Source organism: Sceloporus occidentalis, unplaced genomic scaffold (genome assembly GCF_023333645.1).
Source record: "Sceloporus occidentalis isolate IW3139 unplaced genomic scaffold, rSceOcc1.0.p SCAF_10, whole genome shotgun sequence".
Classification (NCBI taxonomy): Eukaryota; Metazoa; Chordata; class Lepidosauria; order Squamata; family Phrynosomatidae; genus Sceloporus; species Sceloporus occidentalis.
The window spans coordinates 8790050-8812986 of NW_028316990.1; the positions used below are offsets into that span (position 1 = coordinate 8790050).

A 22937-nucleotide genomic window follows, 5' to 3' on the forward strand; every position below is an offset into this window, starting at 1 on the left:
CGCCTTGAGAGAAAGGGGCGGGGCGTGCACTATTACGTCACAGCACCGCGACATAGCCCAACCCACTCCCTCGCCCAGGCAATGAGGGGAATTGTAGAAAGTAGAGGCGCGGTTCTGATTGCGTCACAGTCCCGCGACGGAGCCCCCCACTAACTCCCTTTTACTCATTCCCTCCAACAGCAGCGTCACGGCGACGGTAGCTGACGTCATAAGGACGCGCCGGCTGGGATGTGCGACGCGGAAGAGGGAGGCTGCGGCGGAGGCGACGGTGGGCAATTGCCCCCGAGGGTCCCCCGGGGCAGGTGAGGAAGGGGAGCGTCGCCTCTTGGCAAAACCCGAATCGCCCTTCTCCCTCCATATTGGCTAGGCTTAGGGGCACAAGACACCTCTCTAGGAACCTCTAGGTCCTCCAGCGAAACTCTATGGCCAACGTCTGACAGACACTGGCCATAGAACTGCCCTGGAGGAGCCACAAAGGCCTAGTGGAGTGTCCTCTCTAGGAATAATCTCTAGGTCTTTCAGGGCAACTCTGTGGTTAAGGTTGACCATAGAGTTGCACTGGAGGACCTAGAGATTATTCCTAGAGAGAACATATTAATCAAAATCCGTGAATAATCAAAGCTGTGAAGATGGAAGGATGAGTGTACTTCTCTTTCTGTTTCCTCAGCCGCCCCACGAAATGCATGAAGTGCAAAGAAGGCTCCCCGGCGCTGATCATCCGCGTTGGAGACGCTTTTTGCAAGTAAGTGCGACTGCACTATTGCTGCAGTGGGCCTCAATCACACTGAATGCATAATAACCCAGTTTGAGACCACGTTAACTGCTCTGGCTCAATGCTAGGGGATTCTGGGAAGTGTAGTTTTGTGAGAGACATTGAGACTTCTCTGTCAGAGAGAGCTCTGGGGCCACAATGGAAGTATAGTGTCTAGATCAAGGGGGGGCCTACTAAAACAAAGGACAGTACTTGCCCATAGGGAAAGCACACTTGCTGATTCTCTATGGGCAAGCAATGTCCATTATTCCCTATGGGCAAGCAGTCTCCAATGATTCTCTATGGGCAAGCAATCTCCATTATTTCCTATGGGCAAGCAGTCTCCAATGATTCTCTATGGGCAAGCAATCTCCATTATTTCCTATGGGCAAGCAATCTCCAATGATTCTCTATGGACAAGCAATCTCCATTATTTCCTATGGGCAAGCAGTCTCCAATGATTCTCTATGGGCAAGCAATCTCCATTATTTCCTATGGGCAAGCAATCTCCAATGATTCTCTATGGGCAAGCAATCTCCATTATTTCCTATGGGCAAGCAGTCTCCAATGATTCTCTATGGGCAAGCAATCTCCATTATTTCCTATGGGCAATCAATCTCTATGGGCAAGCTATCTCCAATGAATCTCTATGGGCAAGCAATCTCCATTATTTCCTATGGGCAATCAATCTCTATGGGCAAGCTATCTCCAATGAATCTCTATGGGCAAGCAATCTCCATTATTTCCTATGGGCAAGCAATCTCCAATGATTCTCTATGGGCAAGCAATCTCCATTATTTCCTATGGGCAAGCAGTCTCCAATGATTCTCTATGGGCAAGCAATCTCCATTATTTCCTATGGGCAAGCAGTCTCCAATGATTCTCTATGGGCAAGCAATCTCCATTATTTCCTATGGGCAAGCAGTCTCCAATGATTCTCTATGGGCAAGCAATCTCCATTATTTCCTATGGGCAAGCAGTCTCCAATGATTCTCTATGGGCAAGCAATCTCCATTATTTCCTATGGGCAATCAATCTCTATGGGCAAGCTATCTCCAATGATTCTCTATGGGCAAGCAATCTCCATTATTTCCTATGGGCAATCAATCTCTATGGGCAAGCTATCTCCAATGAATCTCTATGGGCAAGCAATCTCCATTATTTCCTATGGGCAAGCAATCTCCAATGATTCTCTATGGGCAAGCAATCTCCATTATTTCCTATGGGCAAGCAGTCTCCAATGATTCTCTATGGGCAAGCAATCTCCATTATTTCCTATGGGCAAGCAGTCTCCAATGATTCTCTATGGGCAAGCAATCTCCATTATTTCCTATGGGCAATCAATCTCTATGGGCAAGCTATCTCCAATGAATCTCTATGGGCAAGCAATGTCCATTATTCCCTATGGGCAAGCAATCTCCAATGATTCTCTATGGGCAAGCAATCTCCATTATTCCCTATGGGCAAGCAATCTCCAATGATTCTCTATGGGCAAGCAATCTCCATTATTCCCTATGGGCAAGCAATCTCCAATGATTCTCTATGGGCAAGCAATCTCAATTATTTCCTATGGGCAAGCAGTCTCCAATGATTCTCTATGGGCAAGCAATCTCCAATGATTCTCTATGGGCAAGCAATCTCCATTATTCCCTATGGGCAAGCAATCTCCAATGAATCCCTAGGGGCAAGCAATCTCCAATGAATCTCTATGGGCAAGCAGTCTCCAATGATTCTCTATGGGCAAGCAATCTCCATTATTTCCTATGGGCAAGCAATCTCCAATGAATCCCTAGGGGCAAGCAATCTCCAATGAATCTCTATGGGCAAGCAATCTCCATTATTTCCTATGGGCAAGCAATCTCCAATGAATCTCTATGGGCAAGTATGCTTTCCCTATGGGCAAGTACTGTCCTTTGTTTTAGTATGTCCCGATCAAGGGAAGTCATGGTCCCACTTTGGTCAGTCCTCAGTTGGAATAATGCTGTGTCCAGTTCTGGGCACCACAGTTCAAGAAAGATCTGGATCATGTCCAGAGGAAGGCTGACCAAAATGGTGAAGGATCTGGAAACCATGCCTTATGAGGAAAGATTTAGGGAGCTGGGTATGTTTAGTGTGGAGAAGAAACGTTTAAAAGGTGATATGACAGCCCTGTATAAATATTTGAAGGGATGTCATGTTGAATATCAACAAACTAAGATATACACAGAAGATACCGTAACACTAGCGGAAAACCTCAAAGACCTGGAACAACTACTGAAGAAGATCAAGGAGGAAAGTGCAAAGGCAGACTTAATGTTGAAAATAAAGAAAACCAAAATAATGACCACCGAGGACCTTCACACATTCAGCCTAGACAATGTAGGAATAGAAGTAATAAAAGAATTCCCATATCTGTGATCAAACACTGATAGAAATGGGGTCTGCAGTTAAGAGATAAGGAGGAGGTTAAGAATGGAGAGGGCAGCTATGAAAGAGCTAGAAAAGATCCTAAAATGCAAAGATATATGACAGAGCAACAAAAGTCAGAATCATACAAGCCATTGTATTCTCTATTGCCATGGATGGATGTGAAAGATGGACAGTTAAGAAAGAAGATAGAAAGAAAATCCATTCATTTGAGATTATGTGGGGCTGGAGAAGAGTGCTGAGGATCCCATGGACAGCAGCCAAAAGGACAAATGAATGGGGTCCTAGAGGAGATCAGGCCAGAAACCTCCCTGGAAGAAGCCAAGATAACCAAACTGAGCCACCCATCATGAGAAGGAAGGACTCATTGGAAAAGACAGTAATGCTAGGAAAGGTGGAGGGACGGAGGAAGAGAGGAAGGCCGCAATCTAGATGGATAGATTCTATTAAGGAGGTCACTGTGGGTTTTATGGGGTTGCAGGACCCTTGTGAATGTGGAAAAACCACAAGTAAAAAAACACTATTCATTTTTACCTGCAAGGACACCTCTCTAGGAATCTCCAGGTCCTCCGGTGCAGCTCTGTGGTCAGCATCTGACAGATGTTCCTCTGAAATACAGCTTGCAGCACCTGGTGTTTAATGGTGGTCTTGCTCACTCTATTGCAGTACTTGGGTAAGATCCTGGATTTCCTTTCCATCTGATTGCCTGATCTGCATGCTCTTGTTTTGCAGGGCCTGTTTCAAGGATTATTTTGTTCACAAGTTTCGAGCCACGCTTGGGAAGAATCGATGCATTTATCCTGGAGAGAAGGTCTTGCCCAGTTGTTATTACTTGGAGGGGTTGCTTTTGTGGGGAGGAGAACAAGGAAAATGCCCACTGGAAGAAACATATGCATTTCACATAATCTTTGTCTGTGTTCCTTCTTTGCTGCAGGTTCTCCTTGCCTTTTCGGGTGGCCCTGCCTCCAGTTCAATGGTGCGGCAAGTACAAGAGGTATCTGCCCTCAATCAGTAAAACAGTACATTCAGTTATAAAATAATAATTGGACATCTGATCCAACGTAATAGTAGGCTTTACAGAGGAAATACTACTGCCAGAATATTAGGAACTGGCACCTTGACTACTTTATGTTGGTAACATCTAGAACAGGAATTCCCAACCTAATCTACTTTAAAAGCCAGCTGAGGGCATCACTGTCTGTCCCTGAAGGTTTTCTCACTGCCTTTCTTAGTTGCCTGGAGTCTGATAGATTCTTAGCCATAAAGTCTTATTTAAGAGAATACATTTTCTCTGATTATGAGTCGATAGTTAACACTTCAGTTCAACCTCTCAATTTATTGGAACTAAAGCTGTGTCCTGCTTCCCCCCCCCCCCCCCTTTTTCAGGGCCTGAGTCAAGAAGCAGCCAAAAAACTCCGCTTCAAGCCAGGAATCATCTACATTGATGGTAAGTAACATTTATTGTGAGTGTTCCTTCTTGTATTTGAGGATGATGGAGGCTGGGTCAGGAGGCTGAAACAACGGTACATAAAAAGCCCTTCTCCTAGATCTAAAAACTCTAGTCGTGTGCCTTCTAGTCATTTCCAATCTATCACAGGGTTTTCCCAGCAAGATTTGTTTGCACGTGAGGGCTGTTGAAGTGTTAAGGCTATCTCATCAGTGTCTGTCCTACAGGATCGAATGGATGCCCCATTCAACTGTTCTCAGATGATCCAATCAATCTTCTGGTTCTTCTTTCCTCATAGAAGGAGTTGTATGTGGACAAAGCCTGGCCGCACGGGATGAGGTCCGTAAGCAGGTGAAGGCGATCTTGCAGAGCACCAGATTCCCCTATCACTTGGTGTGCTTGGAAGAGGTAAGCATGATCCAGGTGAAGAGAAGCACAGTTGGTGGGGTCAGATCTCTTTAATATCATTATCTGTGTTTATGTTCTGTTTTTTCCTTAAAACTGGGACTCAAAGCAGCTTACATAATAAAGGAATTAAACTAAGAACTACACAACAAATAATTTAAAACAGGCCTTTAAAAATGATTCTTTTTAAATTGAAATAAAATTTTAAGACGGTAATGCTTGGTAAAGTGGAAGGCAGTAGAAAAAAAGGAAGGGCACACTAAAGGTGGATTGATTCAGTAAAGGAAGCCATAGCTGCCCTGAGTTTGCAACACCTAAGCAGAGCAGTGGATGACTGGGGCACTTGGTGGTCTCTCATTCATAGGACTGCCATAAGTCAAAGTTGACTTGGTGGCAAATTACAACAGCAGAATCTTCCTTTAGCAGGCCTAATACTTCCTTAATGTCTGTCTCAGCCAGCATGTATCAGGCTTGGTTTGTTGCAGTACATGGCCTCTGTGTGCTCCTTCGCAGGTGTTTGACCTTCCTAGTTCGGTCCTCCATTCATTGTCCTGCAGCATCACTGACCAGTGCCATAACTATAAGGAAGCTGTGGATGGCTTCATAAAACAGCAGTGTGAAAAGAAAGGGGACACAGTGGGACTGTTCCTGCAGGACCAAATGGGGGAGCTTAGTGTGCAGGACTCCGCACAGAAGGAAAAGGGATCAACTTCAGGAACTGAGACACCTTCTGCTTTCCATACAAAAGAACTTATCAAACTCTTTGGGGCTGTGAAGACCCTGACTGCCAAAGAGGAGTTACTGCAGACCCTCCGGTGAGTGCTGCGCCCAGTTCTTTGCCTTGAACAGAAAGGGAACCCCGCCCCCCCCCCACACACACACACAAACACACTGTTGTTGTTTTTTACTATAAATCCCAGGATGCCCCAGCCAGTCAAAATGAAAGAGCCAAGAGGTATACAGGCAGTGAATGGTGCTCAGGAAACTTCCTTTTGGGGGGACTACAACCATTAGATCTTGGGAACTGTAATCCCCCCCCCACCCCCCAAAAAAGAATTACTTTTCAAGCTCCTGTGTGCCAAAGAGTAAAATATTTCATTTCATGCTGAACTGGCCTATGTTTGAGTTCATGAGACTCAGGAAAGGCAGAGACCAGCCAGGACTGGCTGCTTTGGATGAATAACCAGTGGTTCCCCCTATTCTCTTAAGGACCCACCTGATTTTGCATGTGGCTCGGACAAATGGATATGCCAAGGTGATGATGGGAGACAGCTGTACCCGTCTGGCTGTGAAGCTCATGACCAATCTCTGCCTAGGACGAGGTGCCTTCCTTGCTTCAGATACAGTAAGAAAACGGAGGCCCCAATCTGCCATTTTTGGGCGGTCTGTTTCACCCCTAACTTCCTTTTGGTCTGGATACAAATACAGGAGACATTGATCTGGTTTTCCTCTCTTTGCTCCCTGCTCTCCCTCTTCTCTCTTTTCATCTCCCCACTTTAATAGGGTTTCTTGGACAACCGCCACGGTGACGTGCTCTTCTTACGCCCAATGCGGGAATATGCTGCCAAAGAGATTGCCTTCTACAACCACTTCTTTGGTGTGCCCAATGTCTTCACGCCTGCCCTGGACACCAAAGTAAGAGGGTTGTGGTTTTGGGTCCCCTTTACTAGAGTCAGAACGGAGGGCAAGTTGTTGTCCAGGGTGCTTGTTGGATGATCCCAGGTACACCCCCCCCCCCTTGAGAGTCTAACTTCCCCCATTAATTTCAGGAGTTCCAGCTAAAGCATCCTAAACATGTAGCTGTTCACTCTCTTTCTGAAGATGGCCAGAGAACAAAACTCACCACCTCTCTAGGCAATTGGTTCTATTGCTGAACTATGTTTATTGTCAATAAGTTCACTCTAATATTCAGTCAAAATCTACCCTCCTGTATGTTAAAACCATTAGACCTGGTTCTCCCCTTTGGGGCATCAGAGAACAAACCTGACCGTATCCTCTCTGTGGCAGCCCTTTAGGTACACTACTTAAAGGTTACAAACATGTTACCTCTCAGCCTTCTCTTCACCAAGATGAGGCCCATCTGCTTCACCTTTTCCTGACAGGTTTTGTTCTCCACCCTTTTGTATCACCCTTGTTGCCATTCTCTGAACTGCTCCGACGTGTTTATATCCTTACAGTGAGGTGTCTTACAATATTCTTTGACCAATCTTAATTTCAGGTAAACATTGAATGAAAAGGGGGAAATGTGAGCAAATATAAGGAAACTTACCTTATTAACAATAGACTATGCTGACAGCAATAAGTAACTTTTCCAAGGCAGCATTCCTGCATTATTGATGAACACTCAACTTTCTGCTCCAGGCCTCAGAGAGAGCCAGCATTCACCATCTGATTGAGAGTTTTCTCTACAAGTTGCAGTCCGAGTTCCCCTCCACCATCAGCACAGTCTACCGGTAAGCAGACCTTTCTCTGCCTTGCATGACTCTAGTCAGGGACAATTTCTAGGGCAAGTGGTGATGAGAAGCCTCTGTGGAGGTTGTGAGTAACTGGCGGATGCATGTCAGAACTCATTGGCCATGTTCACTTGGGGAGTGTGGGAATTACAATCCAAATAAATAAATAAATAACCTTCCCATGCTTTGACGACTGGAATAGATAAAGAGTGAGAATAGTAACTTGGCTTTGTCTGGTTGCTTCCATAGAACAGGAGAGAAGCTCTCTGTGAACCCTCGAGATGGTAATGCTAAAGAACCTTCAGAACTAGCACAATGCCTCTTATGCCTCTGTTCCCTGGACACAAATGTTGGTATGTAGCAGCAGTCCTATTGTTAGCCCTGACTAGAGAAGGCCCATTGCTTCAGTGGGACTTACCTGTGTGTTGACTCATTATCCCATTCAGTGCGTGTCTACCTGAGACTAACAGACTGGATTTTTAAATATCAGAAGTTTATAAGATTAATTTTTAAAATTTAAACCTAATTTTTTTAAAAAAAACATAAACCAATAAGAAATCCTAGGTCAGCTACTGTATACACTTGACTATAAGTCGACCTCATGTATATGTCAAGGGCAGATTTTGGGGCCAAAATTATGGATTTTGGTATGATTCATGGCTAAGTCAAGGGTAAGACTTAGGGGTGTGTAGCACAGGATGTAAAGGGTGAAGCAAAGGAAAGGATGCCATAGAACTTACAAAATTCCACCAGGTATAACTGTGCTCACTCTAAAGGCTGGATGGATACAAGAATAAAGGGCCTTGGTGCTTCTTTTAGGTGCTCCAAGGAGGGTTTTTTTTTACTATTTTTTTAAAAATCGATTTAAGATTTCTAGACTTATATATGAACACATATACAGTAGTTACACTAGCTATACAACTTCTGCTTAACATTACAGGTTATGTAGCCCTTATCTAGAAATGCAAAACCCCAAATACTCCACAGTTGTCCACATGGGTAGATCTTTTCTGATGAGGACCAACTTCTCAGAGATGGCTGATTTACTTGTAACTCTGCTCACCCCACAGTGGGCGGCTCTTCCTTGCAGTCAACGCTGCTGTCGGAGCAGCTCTGCCAGAAGCTTCCGGCTCCATCACCTGGTGGGAACAGCTGCTGCGGAGGGACTGAGAACCAGATGGGATGCTGCAGAAGCCGTCCAGAAACGGGGTAAGCCGAAGTACATCATATGCAGGGTCTAAAGGTTCTTAGTTCGATAGTTTGTCCCAATGAGAACAGACTCATGGAATCATTTGCTGAATGTTTCTGGGCACAATTCAAAGTGCTGGTTATGCCCTATATAGCTCAGGCTGAGAGACTGCCCCTGCACTCCCCTAGGAAGCTAGAATGGACCCTTCTTTGGAGGTGAAACTTTTTTTAATCAGAAAGGCTTTTGGAATTGAAAGCATTTAACACAAAGGGCTGTATGTGCCACATTATTTTAAACTGTGTCGTTGAACTTCAAATTATATACTTTTTACAGGTTCAGTCTCCCTTTTTTTCACGGGTGGCTGAGATAGTGACATCTCTGCTTTCAGTGAGCACAAACTTTGTTCCATGCATAAAGATTAACTACTTAAAACAGATTAAAATACAGATTGAGTCTCCCTTATCCGGAATTCTGAAATCCAAAATATCCCAACAACCAAAACCATTTTTATGGGTGACTGAGATAGTGACGTCTTGGCTTTGTAATGGTTCAGTATGCACAAATTTTGTCTCATGCACAAAGTTATTAAAAATACCATATAAAATTACCTTCAGGCTATGCCTATAACGTATATATGAAACATAAATGAATTTCATGTTTAGACTTGGATGCCATCTCCCAAAATGTCTCATTGTGTACATATATGCAAATACAGGTGTTAGGAAATCTAAAAAAAAACCCACCCCGAAATCCAAACCACCTTTGATCCCAAGGATTTCGGATAAGGGAGAGTCAGCATGTAACAGCTTTTTAGAGTGCACATTTGTAATAGGCTGAATAGTGTAATCCAGCTTTAATGTTGAATTTCTGGAGGTTTTTAATTGTAATCTTTTTAATGGGTAAGCCACCTTGAATCCCAGACTTGGGGAGAAGGTGGGATGGTGCTCTGCCCATCATAGGAATGTGACCCATTGAGAACTCCTCTGAAATGGAAGTTGAACCTCAGGCTGGATCTACCTGTACTTTCTTCTTGAGAGTCAACAGATTGAGACTCTTCCATGGCCTGAACATGGAGACTTGATGCTCCACCTGTTTGCTTTATTTCTTCCACAGAGATGCTTCCCTTCACACCGAGCTTCTCCCATTGCTTTGCTACAGCTGTCGCCGGACTATCAAGGACATGGTAAGAGCGCAAAGAAGGGACAGTGCATTTGCTAACATCTGGAGTTTTGTGCTCCTGGGCTTCATTCAGGACAGTGGGACACATTCATGCTTGTTGCTTTGACTGATTAGATTGAGCAAATCCTTTTTCTCTTTGCAGAAGTGTTTGGAGTCTCTCCCGCCCTACATCCACTCAGAGGCTGAGCGTCGGCGATGCAGGTATGAGCCAGAGTCTTTGTAGCAGAGGAATTCATGGACATTTATAGAATCACAGAATCTTAGAACAAAAGGACCATCTAATCCAGACCCCTGCCATGCAGGAATAGACAACTAAAGCACTCTTAAAAGGTGCCCATCCATTCTCTGTTTAAAGACCTCCAAAGAAGGAGACAGTCTGTTCCACTGTTGAACAGCTCTTGCTGTTAAGAAGTTTAATATTTAGTCGAATATCTTTTCTTGTAATTTGAATTCATTCTCTGTTGCCACAGGGCTGCAATGAAGCGAGAAATCCAAGAGTTTTTGCTTGAGGAGGACCCTGAGATGACACTCGATGCACCAATGTGACGGTTTGCCTCTTCAGTGTTTTGAACTTTTTGGGGGCTTGGGACAAAAGGGGCAGAGCACAGCCAGAGCTAGAAATCACCACTAATGCTGATAGCTGCCGATGACTCCTTACTCTTTTGTTCCTTGCTGAATTATATAGTATGTTTTCAAAAGCAAATACATTATCTTGAATCTCATAGTGATTGGCACACAGTCGCTGACTGGGCTCAGGTTGGCATGAATTTGGAGACAGACATGCTATAGATAAAGGCTAAATTTAACTTGCAAAGAGTGACAGCTCCAGGCCTTTATTTGTTACACCCACAACTCCTTTGAGACCAGAAATTGGAAATAATTAGTTTAAAGTGAATGTTTTGTTCCCGATTTGTTCAGTTTTTCAGCAGCGAAATTTGTTTACAAATTTGTTTCTGGTATTTTTAAAGTCCAGCTACCAAATAGCCATATTTAGCAATGATTTAATGCTGAAGAGTAATATATTTCTAATGACTTAATTCTCCAAGTTCTGTTTTCATGGGTAGAAATGTAGTTTTTTTAAGAAGGTGCCTCTCCTTGTGAGAATCCCCCCTTCTTCCCTCGGTGCATGAAGACCAGTACCATTCATAATCACAGCTTTTTTATTTATTTTTATGATAGAGATCTCTATAAATAAAATCACCTCTTTTTAGAAAAGTCTATAGATTCCAACCACCTCTTTCCCCTCCTGCAGCTGGCACTTGAGTGGTGCCTAAACCGTGGCACTCGGATGGCAAGGCTGGGCAACAGTGGTGGTGGGTGGGAGGTACAGTATAGCAGGGAGTGTTTGTGGCAACATGAGAACAAGAAGTGTCGAGACAGAAATTCAGCACCCTTACATCAGGGAATGGGGGTGCAAGCTGATTATTGCTGTGCAAAGGCACTGGGCTTGTCAGCTGCAGGATGCATCCGCACCCCTAGTGAACCTACAGATGTTTTGGGATGGGGATATCCACACCATAGCCTCCCTCTTGTGTTGTGAGAGGGAACAAGCAGGGAGCTTGGTATGGAAGCATCTGTTTGCGTCTCACCATATATATATATATGGTGAGACGCAAACAGATGCTTCCATACCATATTTAATATATTTATTAAAAAGGTACTTAACCTGTTTAAAAAAAGTAACAGTATTTTCTCCTCTCCCTTCTGCAAAGGCAGTGAGGCTATCGGTAGAATTCAGAGGCTAAGAGGGTTCTCCCACCACTCAACTGTAAGCAAAGGGGCAGGTAGGGAGAAGAGGAAGGGACAGAATTTGAGTCCAGCAGCTAAGTTGGTGAAAATCCTATGCAGATCAGCTCTGCATCCTCACCAGGTCCATATTGAGGTCAATCCTCTGGGAGAGAAAGAGGGAGAAGATGGTTCCTTATTAGCACCGCCCCTCGTGGGTTTTGGAGAGCCCAGTTCAGTACTTTGTCCTCCCTTCATTCCTTCTCCCGCGTCCACTTGATCATGGTCTCTGGCGAGCGGTACAGGAAGATGAGCTTGGCGTACAGTTCCTCCTCCAGCTCCAGCTCACCTGTCTCACGGACCAGGAAGATGTCGTGGCATAATTTGAGGATACGGTCGACGCAAGGCAGCTCCTCGAACATGATGGAGTGTGAGATCTCACTGAAGAAGCCTCGCACGAACTTGCCAATCACCAACACGATGGAGACATAGAGACCCATGATCCTGGGGGCAGAAGAAGAGGGGAAGTTGAGCTCCCTGTGCCCAAGTACAGCAACGCTCAGGACCCATCTGTCCACCCTTTAATGCCCTCTGCAATTCAGTGGCCAAAGCTCTGTCTTGCAAACAATCACATATTCCATCTATCACATATTCTATCAATTGCATATTCCATCAATCTATCACAGATTCTACTAATTACATATTCTGTCAATCGCAAGGGGGGGGAATGGTGGGTCTGTCAAAACGTCACCCCTCTACCATTTGTCACTCCTTGCGCCTTGCAAGTAGTTACAAAATCAAACAATTGCATATTCTATCAATTTGTTCCTCCCCTCAGAAAGAATAGATTCTGATCTGGCGTTCCCACTGTTAGGAATCGCATCTGAACCGACTCTTCTCAAAAGAATCTCAAAATAACTGCTACCAACCCTCAACCCCCCGGGGTTTTTGCATTTGCTCCACTTTATTTTCCCTGGAATCGGTCCAATGAGGATCAGAATCCATTTCCAGTGGGAACTACGCATATACCCTGAATCAGGATTCGGAGCTTATCGTAGTGGGAACGACCCCTATGTCACCCATGCAGCAAAGAATGAACAGAGGGGTTGCAACTAAAGAGAAGACTTCCCTTTGACTGAGCGGGTCAAGGTCTGCACAGCCACATGTACCTTGATGTATGTACCCATGCAACTCTGAAGCAACATCACCCAGCACAGAGAATGCCCCTTGAGGTTCTCATGTTGAAAGGTGCGGGGGGACCCTTCCAAGTGATTCCTACTCACCCATATCCTGCCAGGAAGCCCAGGCTGGGCGGACTGACTTTGTCGTTGAAAATGACCATGGGCAGAATGTCGCAATCCCCTTTGCAGTCGGCCAGCTGGATCACCCACCACTCGACAAAACTGGCGCTGCTGTTCCCGGTGCCCACCCGTTGCCGCCTCAGCTGCACCGCTACGTCCAAGTAGCTGTCTTCATCGTCTGACATGAACGAGAGGAATAAGTGAAGAGATTTTGAATCAGAAACTGGCACTTGCATTGGGGTAGTTTGGTCTTGAACAGGCTATTAGTTTTGCAAAAGACCAGCTCCTGGAAGAGACGACTTGGAGGAAGAGGCTATGTTCAGAGTTTCACATTAAGTACACCTTGAAACTTCCTGCTACTCTACACAACTAGGTTTTCATAACTGGCCCCAGAGAGGCTCAGCACTTGTGTTGGTGAGGAGTAACAGAAAAATGGAGGACACATGAAAAAGACAAAGTGAATTTCCTTCCAAACATCTCCCCAGGCCTTACCTGGTAGTAGCTGTTCAACCGGATTGGCTTCGGGGCCATTGGGGGCACGGATGTAGGGAGGAAAGAGGTGGGGAACTCTCCTGGAAGAGAAAGAATTGGAGAGGAAGGATAAGCGGATGTATTGAGAATTAATGGCAAATACAAATTCCTTGTGTATAGCCATGTTTAAGTATTCGAAGGGCTATCATATTGAGGATGGAGCATGCTTGTTTTCTGCATCTTGAGAGGCTAGGACTTGGACCAATGGATGCAAACTACAGTAAAAGAGATTCTAACAAAACACTTGCAAGAACTTCCAATGGTAAAAACTGTTCAACAGTGGCAGATTATGATCGTTAATTAGGAATTTTAAGTGTATGTTGGAGGGAGGGATAATGGGTTTATTCGGTATTTTCTTGTATTTTGTATTGTATTTTATTCTTATTGGAAGCCGCCTCGATCCAACTGGAAAGGGCGGGATATAAATATAATTTATTATTATTATTATTAAGATGCAAGGTTGGTGGAGTTTCCTCTTTTGGTGAGACTGATTTGGCAAAAAAAAGGGAAAACAATAGAGGTACTTTCTGTTATGACTGGATATGGAAATTAGTTAATATGATGAGTATGGATATGTTAACTGCTAGATTAAAAAAGGCAAATGTACACAAAGTAGAACAAGACCGGGCTCCAATACTACTGAATTGTGAGAAGGTAAACTTAAATTTGTCGAGACGCTTATTGTATAAATTGAGATAGAATGATCAAAATAAAATTAAGCTAGATTTCTAAATACACATTAATTTTGAATTGAAGAAAATAATATTTAAATGACAGGTTTATACAGACTGGACGAACATGGGGAATCAGTTGTAAATTTGGAAAACAATTTGATGACTATTGTTTTTTGTGGGTTTTTTGGGCTAGGTGGCCATGTTCTAGAAGAGTTTATTCCTGATGTTTCACCAGCATCTGTGGCTGGCATCCTCAGAGAATGAAGACAAATCTTTCTCTGAAGATGCCAGCCACAGATGCTGGCAAAACGTCAGGAATAAACTCTTCTAGAACATGGCCACCAATCTGAAAAACCCACAAAAAACTATGGATGCCGGCCATGAAAGCCTTCAACTTCAAATTTGATGATTATTTTGTATATTATTATTTTGTTTATTACTTGTTCCAAAAATAAAATTAGAAAAAAATAAAAAATGGCTTTCTGCATGCTGACATTCATGCTCCATGATGGAGCGAGAGGGCTGCACCATGCAGGTATTGCATCCCCATTTAGCCCAATGATAGGTATGGAGGCCCAGGGCTCCCCATCCAGTCCCTTCCATTAGCTTCTGCCTAGGAGAGGCCGCTGGGCATCAACAGCCTACTGGGGGAAGGATGTGACCCTGGCACACTCACACAGGGGCATTGTGGGTGCCTCCCAGCAGCCCCGCCAAACTTCTCCGCACGGCACTGCCTTGATCCAGATCCATTGTGTGCTTCTCAGAGGTATACTCCACTGTGCCTCCCTTGCCAAGGTCCCTAGAAGGAAAGACAGAGCGAGTGAGAAGTCTTTTGATGGAAGGCCACACTAAACCAAATCCAAGTTACTCTTTAGCTCAACAGTGGAAAAAGTGTGGTCCCCTCGGCTTCAAGGACCCCATTTTTGTGGCCCCTGACCTATTCTCCCCATTAATAAAGCACAAAAACATGCAAAATACCCCCACCCATCCTCCACAAGCACTCCACTTGTTTGCTGTTTGTTGTGTGCCTCCAAGTTATTTCCAAAACCCACTAAGGCAAGTCACACACTCAACCGCCCTAAATCAGAAACAACTTGAAGGCAGACAACATCAATGAAGGCTAGTCTTATCATGAGGTTTTCTTGGCAAGATGTTTTCAGAGAAGATGTCATAGTTCGCTTGGGGAAACGATAAGCGGCCTGAAGGTTGAGAGCCACAATCCTAAGCCACCACCAAATTTTTAGGAAGCACCTTTGGAAATTCCAGGTGAAGCGCAGTGTGATGTCGGAGGAGCCGTTCTGAAGCTCCTGCCGCATCTGCTCCCGGCTGGGTGGGCTGATGCTCCAGAGCGAGCCCGAATTGCCCTCTATGCGTGCCGTCACAATATCCTCATAGCCGTAGAGGGTGATGAATTGCATGGCCACCTGCGAGAAGCAGAGAATTGTGGTTATATTTATTTTCCCCAGCTCAGGACTTAACGTGGCTTACAGCAGTTAAAACAGGTAGCTAAAAACTCATCTCATGCAAAAATTAAACAAGTCTTCCCCTCCTTTCTCCTTTCGTTTTTGTTCGTACTATTTTGCTTTTCCCCCTCCTGGGAATGTTTATTACTTTGATTCAGAATTAGACTGCATTAAAATTAAGAAATAATGCAGACAAGTTAAGTAAGTAATTAAACCACTGATAAACTTAAAACCATTTGGAAAAACACCAAATAGAAAATATTGTACATTATGCAAGGCCCATTCCTCTTGAACAATCAGTCTTCAAAGGATAGTCTTCACCCTCCTGGGAAACAATAGCAAGGAGGGTGCTGGTCTATCTTCTCTTGGGATGCATCTACACTGTTGAAATAATGCACTATGACACCACTTTAACTGCCATGGCTCCATCCTACCAAATCCTGGGACTGTTAGTTGTATGATGCACTACCACTCTTTGGCAGAGAAGGCTAAAGACCTGGTAAGGAGAGTCAACTGTAAATCCCAGAGTGGATTTACTGCATTGAGATGGAGGCCTCTACGACGGCATCACTAAGGAGCAAGGGATCTCATGCCTTTCTCTGTGCTTCTGCTGCCCAGAGGAAGAATGTGCCAACCTCTCTGCCCAGTTTCCTCGCAAACTCACCGGCTGCCGTACAAACTTGTCGGTCAAGGCTTCGTAGTCCTTGGGGGTGAAGGCTTCAATTGACTGCTGTTGGGCACTCATGGTGAAGAGCGGCTGGAAGAAAGAAGAGTGGAAGTTGGCGAGGGTCAAAAACTCCTTAATATGGCTGGTGTGATGGAGAATGAATATAGCTTAATATAGCTGATGTGATGTAGAATTTGACTGTGAAGTCGAAGGCTGTCACGGCTGGCATCCATAGTTTTTTGTGGGTTTTTCAAGCTGTGTGGCCATGTTCTAAAAGAGTTTATTCCTGACGTTTCACCGGCATCTCTGGCTGGCATCTTCAGAGATGCTGGTGAAATGTCAGGAATAAACTCTTCCAGAACATGGCCACATAGCCCAAAAAACCCACAATAATAATAATTTGTATCTTGCTTTTTCCCAGAACTGAGACCCAGAGCAGCTCACAATATTAAAAGAGCAGTGCAACTGAAAACATAGAAAAGTGGTACATTGAAACAGAATTAATGTATTACACTATTAAAATAGATTGCTTGCTAAAAACTAGGACTCAGAACGGCTTCACAGCATTAAAAAACAGTACAATTAAAAACACAGAAAAAAAGTACATTAAAAAGGAATTAAATTACCACAGCATTAAAACAGATAGGATAATGCACATTACAAAACTATAAAAAATAAAGCTATAAACTATAAAAACATCAGGGGAAAAGGGGGCATTTTCACCACTTTTCCTAGCAATCCCACTACCTCTCCAAAAAACAAAAAGTCAGGCTAAATCAAATTCCCTGCTTTAGACAGAACTCACACTCGTCTCCCGTGAAACATGTTACGTTGCTGTTCTTCCAACTGCCAGAAGGAAGCGCTATTGCATTCTTTTCACTAGGAGGAGGGAATGCTATTCCCACGGAAAGGGAATCCCCACAAGAAGAGTGTCCTGAGAGCCCCCAAATTCCTTCCCACCCGGTTCCCTGCCATGCCTACCTCGTACCCCCCAAGTTTGAGGGTGACGGTGACATCGATGGGGTGGTTGACCACTCCGACCACAGAGCGCACCAGCGACATGAAGAGGAGCGGGAACCAGATGATGCAGATGAGGAAGAGGATGATGAGGCCCCCCATGCCATACTTGACTATCTTCTTCTTCTTCTGGCCCTTTGGCTGCGGGTATTTCTGCAGGAAATCAAAGAATGGCACAGGAGTTGGCAAAGTACGGTGTTGGGAAAGCACCTTTCTGAAAGCAATTGCTTCCTGTTACTCCTTAAAGTGCACCCATCCCTCCATATTTGTGGCTTTGATATTTGATTATTCATGGATTTGATTAATATGTTCTCTCTAGGAATATCCAGGCCCTCCAGTGCAACTTTATGGTCAACTTTAACTAAAAGTGGCACTGAAGGACCTAGAGATTCCTAGAGAGAATACTCTACTAGGCATTGTAGGTCCTCTGGTGCAGTTCTGTGGTCAGTGTCTATCGGACGTTAACCACAGAGTTACACTGGAGGACCTAGAGATTATTCCTAGAGAGGTGTCCTCTCAGGTGAAAACATGGTGTTTTTGTTATTTGCAGTTTTTCCATATTCATGGGGGTCTTGTGCCCCTAACCCTAGTGAATATGGAGGGACAAGTATTACTCCATTCCCCACCTTCTCCGTCTCGCGGCTGCACTTGATAATGAAGATGTTGGCGTAGATGTCTTCGACGCACATCCAGTTTGACAGGGACAAAGTGGTGTCGGTCCAGACCCAGTCCATGACGGCACGGAGCTCTACCAGGAAGGGAACCAACCGGAAACTGTGCAAAAAAGGCAGAGGTGGACGCTAAACTTCAAGTCTTGAATTCGGATCTATTCCAACTACATTCTCATTTCCTCCCCCTAAAAAAATCTCCCTCCACTTGGGTTTTCTGCCTGTTTCCGCCTATAATCTCTCCAGTGATAACAGGATAACAGCCTTATGTCTGCATTCATTGCCTGGTGACACCACTGAGATCACAACAAGGCACCCAGGCATTTTATCGATACGTGGCACCTTGTTCTGACTTCAGACTGGCTTGCAGGGGCTGCATGGGAAGACAGCCGCCTCTTTGTAGCTGCTGTGGAGACAGCCAGAAACTGAGAGCAAAAGGTAAGGTTTTTAATGTGAAGTTGAAGGCTTTCATGGATGGCATCCATAGTTTTTGTGGGGTTTTTGGGCTATGTGGCCGTGTTCTAGAAGAGTTTATTCCTGACATTTCGCCAGCATCTGTGGCTGGCATCTTCAGAGAATGAAGACAAATCTTTCTCTGAAGATGCCAGCCACAGATGACGTTGAAACATCAGGGATACAAAGAGCCTGAAAACCCCACAAAAATCTAAGGTTTTTAAATTTGGGTTAAGGAGATGAATTGGGTGCAGACATCCTGAAGACAGTCCATGCCCAATTTAGCCCTGCGTCATGTAAATAGGATGCAACAAGTCCAGAGAGGGGAGTTGTTGTTCTTCTTGTGTGCCTCCAAGTCATTTTTGACTTATGGCGACCCTAAGGCAAACCTATCATAGGAGGTTTTTTTTTTTTAGCAAGTTTGCTCAGAGAGGGTTTGCCATTCGCAGCCTCTGAGGCTGAGAGTGTGTGACTTGTATAAGTTCACCCAGTGGGTTTCATTGCCATGTAGGGAATTTGAACCCTGGTCTCCAGAGTTGTAGTCCAATCTTCAAACCACTACATTGTGTTGGTGGGCAGATTTTGAGTAAATAACCCATGCAGGCAAGCCCTGAGACTTCCTTCAGCAGTTCCTTAAGGAGGCAGCATCCTTACCCTTGGAAGAGGAAGAGGTTGAGATGGTTGTACTTCTTGGTGAGGAAGTTGCCCAGGATGCGTGTGGGGTAGCCGCAGCGGATCTGATATGCCGACAGAGCAAAGTAGATGCACTTCACAAAGTACCACAGCTGGGCCACGGTGTTCATGTTAAACATCCTGGAGAGGTAAATCAATAACAGCAATGGTGATGGGAGCTGTAGATCACATTCATGCTGATACCAATATACACAAGAAGGGAATCACAGCAGGGCTAATATTTCTGAAGGTGTCCAGAGACCAAGATGGTAAAAGGTCTGGAAACAGAGAGCCCTATAAGAAACGGCTAAGGGGAGCTGGTTGTATTTAGCTTGGATAGCTTGGAGATGGAGAGGAGACATCACAACCAAATATCTGATGGAATGTTATGTAGAAGATGGAGAGTTTTAGTTGTGTCTTCCTGCATAGCAAGGGGTTCACTAGATGACCTTTGTGATCCTTTCCAACTCTAAGATTCATAGAAGCAGCTTGTTTTCTGCTGCTCCAAAGACTTTGCCACAAAGCGATGGATTAAAATTACAAGGGAAAAGATGCCATGTAAGCATTTTGGGGGGAAAGCTTCCTAACAGTAAGAGCTGGACTGCTTCATAGGATGGTGGACTCTCCTTCTTTGGAGGTCTTTAAAGGGAGTTTGGAAGGTCATTTCTCAGGAGTGCATTAGTTATGTATTCCTGCATGGTAGGGCATTGAACTAGATATTCCCTTGGGGTACCTTCCAAGTCTAGGATTCTCTTTCCTGTAAGTGTTGCAGGAAGCTCTAAGGCCACCTGTGGCCCCTGGGAGTCTTTTTGTGGCCCTCAATCCATCCTCCCAACAAGGATAAATACCCTCTCCAAGAATCTTCCAAGAGGATCTTTTAAAGAAGCTGTAGAGAACCTCCGAACCAGCATTTTATATTATTTGAATCTCTCTTTTTTCAGAATGAAGGCTGAGATTCTATAGTGGGGTTGTGCAGTGAAAATGGGAGTGTTAACAATAATTCTGATATGCAACACTTGTGATGAATGGCAATGTTGTGTAACTGAATGGAAAAGCAAATTTTGACACAGTGTACATCCATACACCACAGCACCACATTCCCATTTCTGCTTCCACAGCCTTGCACTGAACGCAGCCATTCTGCATCGGAGAAAACAATATTAAATATGTCTAACCTCTTCCATAGGGGAAGTTAGGGGACACCAGCCCAGAAATTGACTTTTGGACACTTTCTCTTTTTCATTGTTCTTGGTTTTTTTCTGGCAGTTTATGAAGACCCTGGGAGGGACCAGGGCAAAGAAAATGGGTCTCCAAACCTGCTGAAATTTGGAGACAGGGATGGGAGGAAGGTGGAGCCCCACTCACCTGTCTGTGACGGCGGGCAAAATGAAAAACATCCAGATGTGGATGCCGAAGACCAAGAAGACCTGGAAGGAGAGCTTCCCCAAGACGCTCTTGCGCAGGTAGAGGGCCCGGTCGATGACCATCGTGGAGAACTGGATGAGCAGCATCACCAGGAAGGCCTGCGGGACTTGATCTTCCGAGAGCGAGGAGGTGATGTCGGCCGCGGCTGAGTGTTTCTAGGGAGAAAAATGGGGACGATTCAAGTTTCCTAAGGCTTCAGCCTTTATTAAGGACACAAAAAATATTTAAACATCAAAAATATCAAAGCCAAGCCTGTTAGGGTCTAGCTTTGAATCAGCAGAGTAGCAGAAACAACGCTACTCCAAGAACTGAGCTTGACTCAGAAACAACACAAGTAGCTTGCAGTGTAAACAAAAGTTTACTAAAGGCATGAATCTACATAGAGGTAGAATTCAAAGATATAGCTATGTTAGTCTGTAGAATCAGTATGTAGAGAGTTCTTGTTGCACCTTTGAGACTCACTGAAAGAAAGAAGTTGGCAGTATGAGCTTTCATAGACTAGTCTACTTCTAAATGCATCTCAGGATATAGACTTAAGTCTAGGAAAGCTCTTGCTGCCAACTTCTTTCTTTCAGTGAGTCTCAAAGGTGCTACAAGATCTCTCTACATACTGAATCTACGTGTGCATACCTAGCTAATGAATTGTCCAAGTAGAAGAAGAAATCTTTATCTTGCCACCTTTCCGAAAAAGTTGAGGGAGGATGAAGATGGGGGACCAGACTGAAGCAGGATAATTTCTCGGTGTGGGAGAAAACTTCCTAAAAGGAAGTGACCTGAATCCCATTATTTGTTCACAAATTTGCAAAGGTATTTATTGCCCTGCGATTCAGTAGGAGCAAAATGGGACATCTGAATAAGGGATGAAAGCAGAGTTTGTATGCAGGATAATCCTATCTATCTGAGGAGGGGAAGAGAGAATGCTGAAATCTTCCAACAGTAAGGAGACAGACTGGCAGCCCAGCAACTGATGCACCCAGCATCTGCATTAACACTGCAGACAGCAAATACAGCCTGTTGCCTCCTGCCCCACACTGACTTACCCCAAAAGCCCAGAAACCAAAGATGATGATGATGAAGTCCACCACGTCGGCCAGGAACATGAGGGCATAGACATCTGTGGCAGCTCGGTATTTGCTGTGCAAAATGTCCTGGAAGAATTGCCGCACCGGCTGGAAAACACATCCTGCGCTGGAGGAAAAAGGAGGAGAATTTGCAGAGGGTCAGATGCCTAGTGCTGCCTTTCCTCCCTATTTTCCCATTGAGGGAAGTAAAGCTTGGAATCGGAGAATCTTAAGAGCTGGAAAGGACCTGCCACCGAAGGCCAACTAGTGCAAACCCCTGGCATACAGAAATGTATAGATTTAGTTCCTGAAATTTAGTTTGAACATATAACTTAGTTTGTTTTGTTCTCATGGGCAAGAAGAAATATTTAGGCTGGAATCCACAAGAGATACTTGACCGCCACCATCACCTTACGGACATTGAGCTATGTAGCAGAGACACTAAGAAACCTTGTCAGAGAATTGTAATGGCCCAGTTTTATCCCTGTTGATTATCTATTGTGCTTTTTGTTTCCCATATATTCCTTTAATCTGTTTTATAAAACTTTCTACAACATCCATTTTATCCATAATTTGCACTAATGGTTGCCAATTCACCGAATCGAACGCCTTTTCCAAATCAGGGGAAAAAACAACATTCCCATTTTGTTGTCATTATGTTTCTCATAGTTTTCAATAATATCCATGATATACCTCAATTGTGAAGATGTTTATTGGGTCACTGCGCTGCATGGTTTAGAACAAAACAAAATAAAATGCCCCATTTTTCATTCTCTTTCTTTCTTTTTTCCACAGAAAGCAGCTGTGCGGGAATGTTCTTTTTGGCACAGAAAATTGGGCTTTCTGGTCAGGGCACTTGCTTCTCTGCTGTGAGAAAATGGATTTTCTCACATTTTCTGCACAAAAATAGACCACATGGTGCATGCATGTGTGCGCACACACAAAACAAGTCCTGAACTATGAAGATTCTCATCACATCCAGGATTCTTTCCATAAAGGCTTTCCAACAGACATGAAATGCTTTTTGCATCGATGAAAGACTCCGCAAAGTCCACCTTGTCAAGACTTACGCAGCGGCAAAGAAGCGTTTCACTCTCAGCCCAGCAGCCTTCAGCTTTCCCTGGGAAGGACTCAACTTCTCCTCCTCCTCTCCTTCCTCCGTCTCTGGCTTCTGCCTTTGCTCGTTGGAGGCTGGAAAATGAAAAGAAAGTGTGTATGTGGATGCACTCATTTTGGGTCCAGGGGGTGCCTTTTGGGGGGAAATGGTTTCTCATGGACATCTCCTCGGTGAACCTGGATATCCATTCCCACCAACTCACTCCAGCCTGGAGCCGAAAAGGAATAATTATCAGTGATCCTGGAGCCAATATAGTATACAGTACAGTGGTTTTGAGTGTTGGACTATGACTCTGGAGACCATGGTTCGAATCCCTGCTCAGCCATGGAAATC

At 44.4% G+C, this 22937-nt stretch overlaps 2 protein-coding genes across 6 annotated transcripts in view; one reads left to right on the forward strand and one right to left on the reverse strand.

Moving 5' to 3' along the window:
* The first annotated feature begins 60 nt into the window (after positions 1-60).
* Positions 61-22563, forward strand: LOC149305808 (cytoplasmic tRNA 2-thiolation protein 2-like). The gene is made up of 16 exons (XM_089539724.1): positions 61-302; positions 668-742; positions 3890-3968; positions 4092-4151; positions 4544-4604; positions 4903-5012; positions 5523-5824; positions 6219-6354; positions 6513-6644; positions 7371-7462; positions 7712-7815; positions 8533-8671; positions 9765-9834; positions 9973-10031; positions 10301-10378; positions 22283-22563. The coding sequence occupies exons 1-15, from the start codon at positions 229-231 to the stop codon at positions 10374-10376; spliced, it is 1569 nt and encodes a 522-aa protein (XP_089395850.1). The 5' UTR covers positions 61-228; the 3' UTR covers positions 10377-10378; positions 22283-22563.
* LOC149305809 (piezo-type mechanosensitive ion channel component 1-like) overlaps positions 10973-22937 on the reverse strand; it is a 95298-nt gene continuing 83333 nt past the window's right edge. For 3 of the 5 annotated variants that reach the window (XM_089539722.1, XM_089539721.1, XM_089539719.1), the window contains 12 exons: positions 22558-22678; positions 21467-21614; positions 20367-20581; positions 18984-19142; positions 17835-17982; positions 17173-17361; positions 16189-16281; positions 15313-15485; positions 14738-14860; positions 13349-13428; positions 12839-13034; positions 10973-12059 (listed from right to left, as the gene is read on the reverse strand). In XM_089539722.1, coding sequence (XP_089395848.1) covers positions 11810-12059; positions 12839-13034; positions 13349-13428; positions 14738-14860; positions 15313-15485; positions 16189-16281; positions 17173-17361; positions 17835-17982; positions 18984-19142; positions 20367-20581; positions 21467-21614; positions 22558-22678 — 1895 coding nt within the window. In that variant the 3' untranslated portion in view covers positions 10973-11809. Of the gene's footprint in view, positions 12060-12838; positions 13035-13348; positions 13429-14737; positions 14861-15312; positions 15486-16188; positions 16282-17172; positions 17362-17834; positions 17983-18983; positions 19143-20366; positions 20582-21466; positions 21615-22557; positions 22679-22937 lie in introns of those variants that run through there. The other 2 variants (XR_016282450.1, XM_089539723.1) reach the window with 2 other exon arrangements.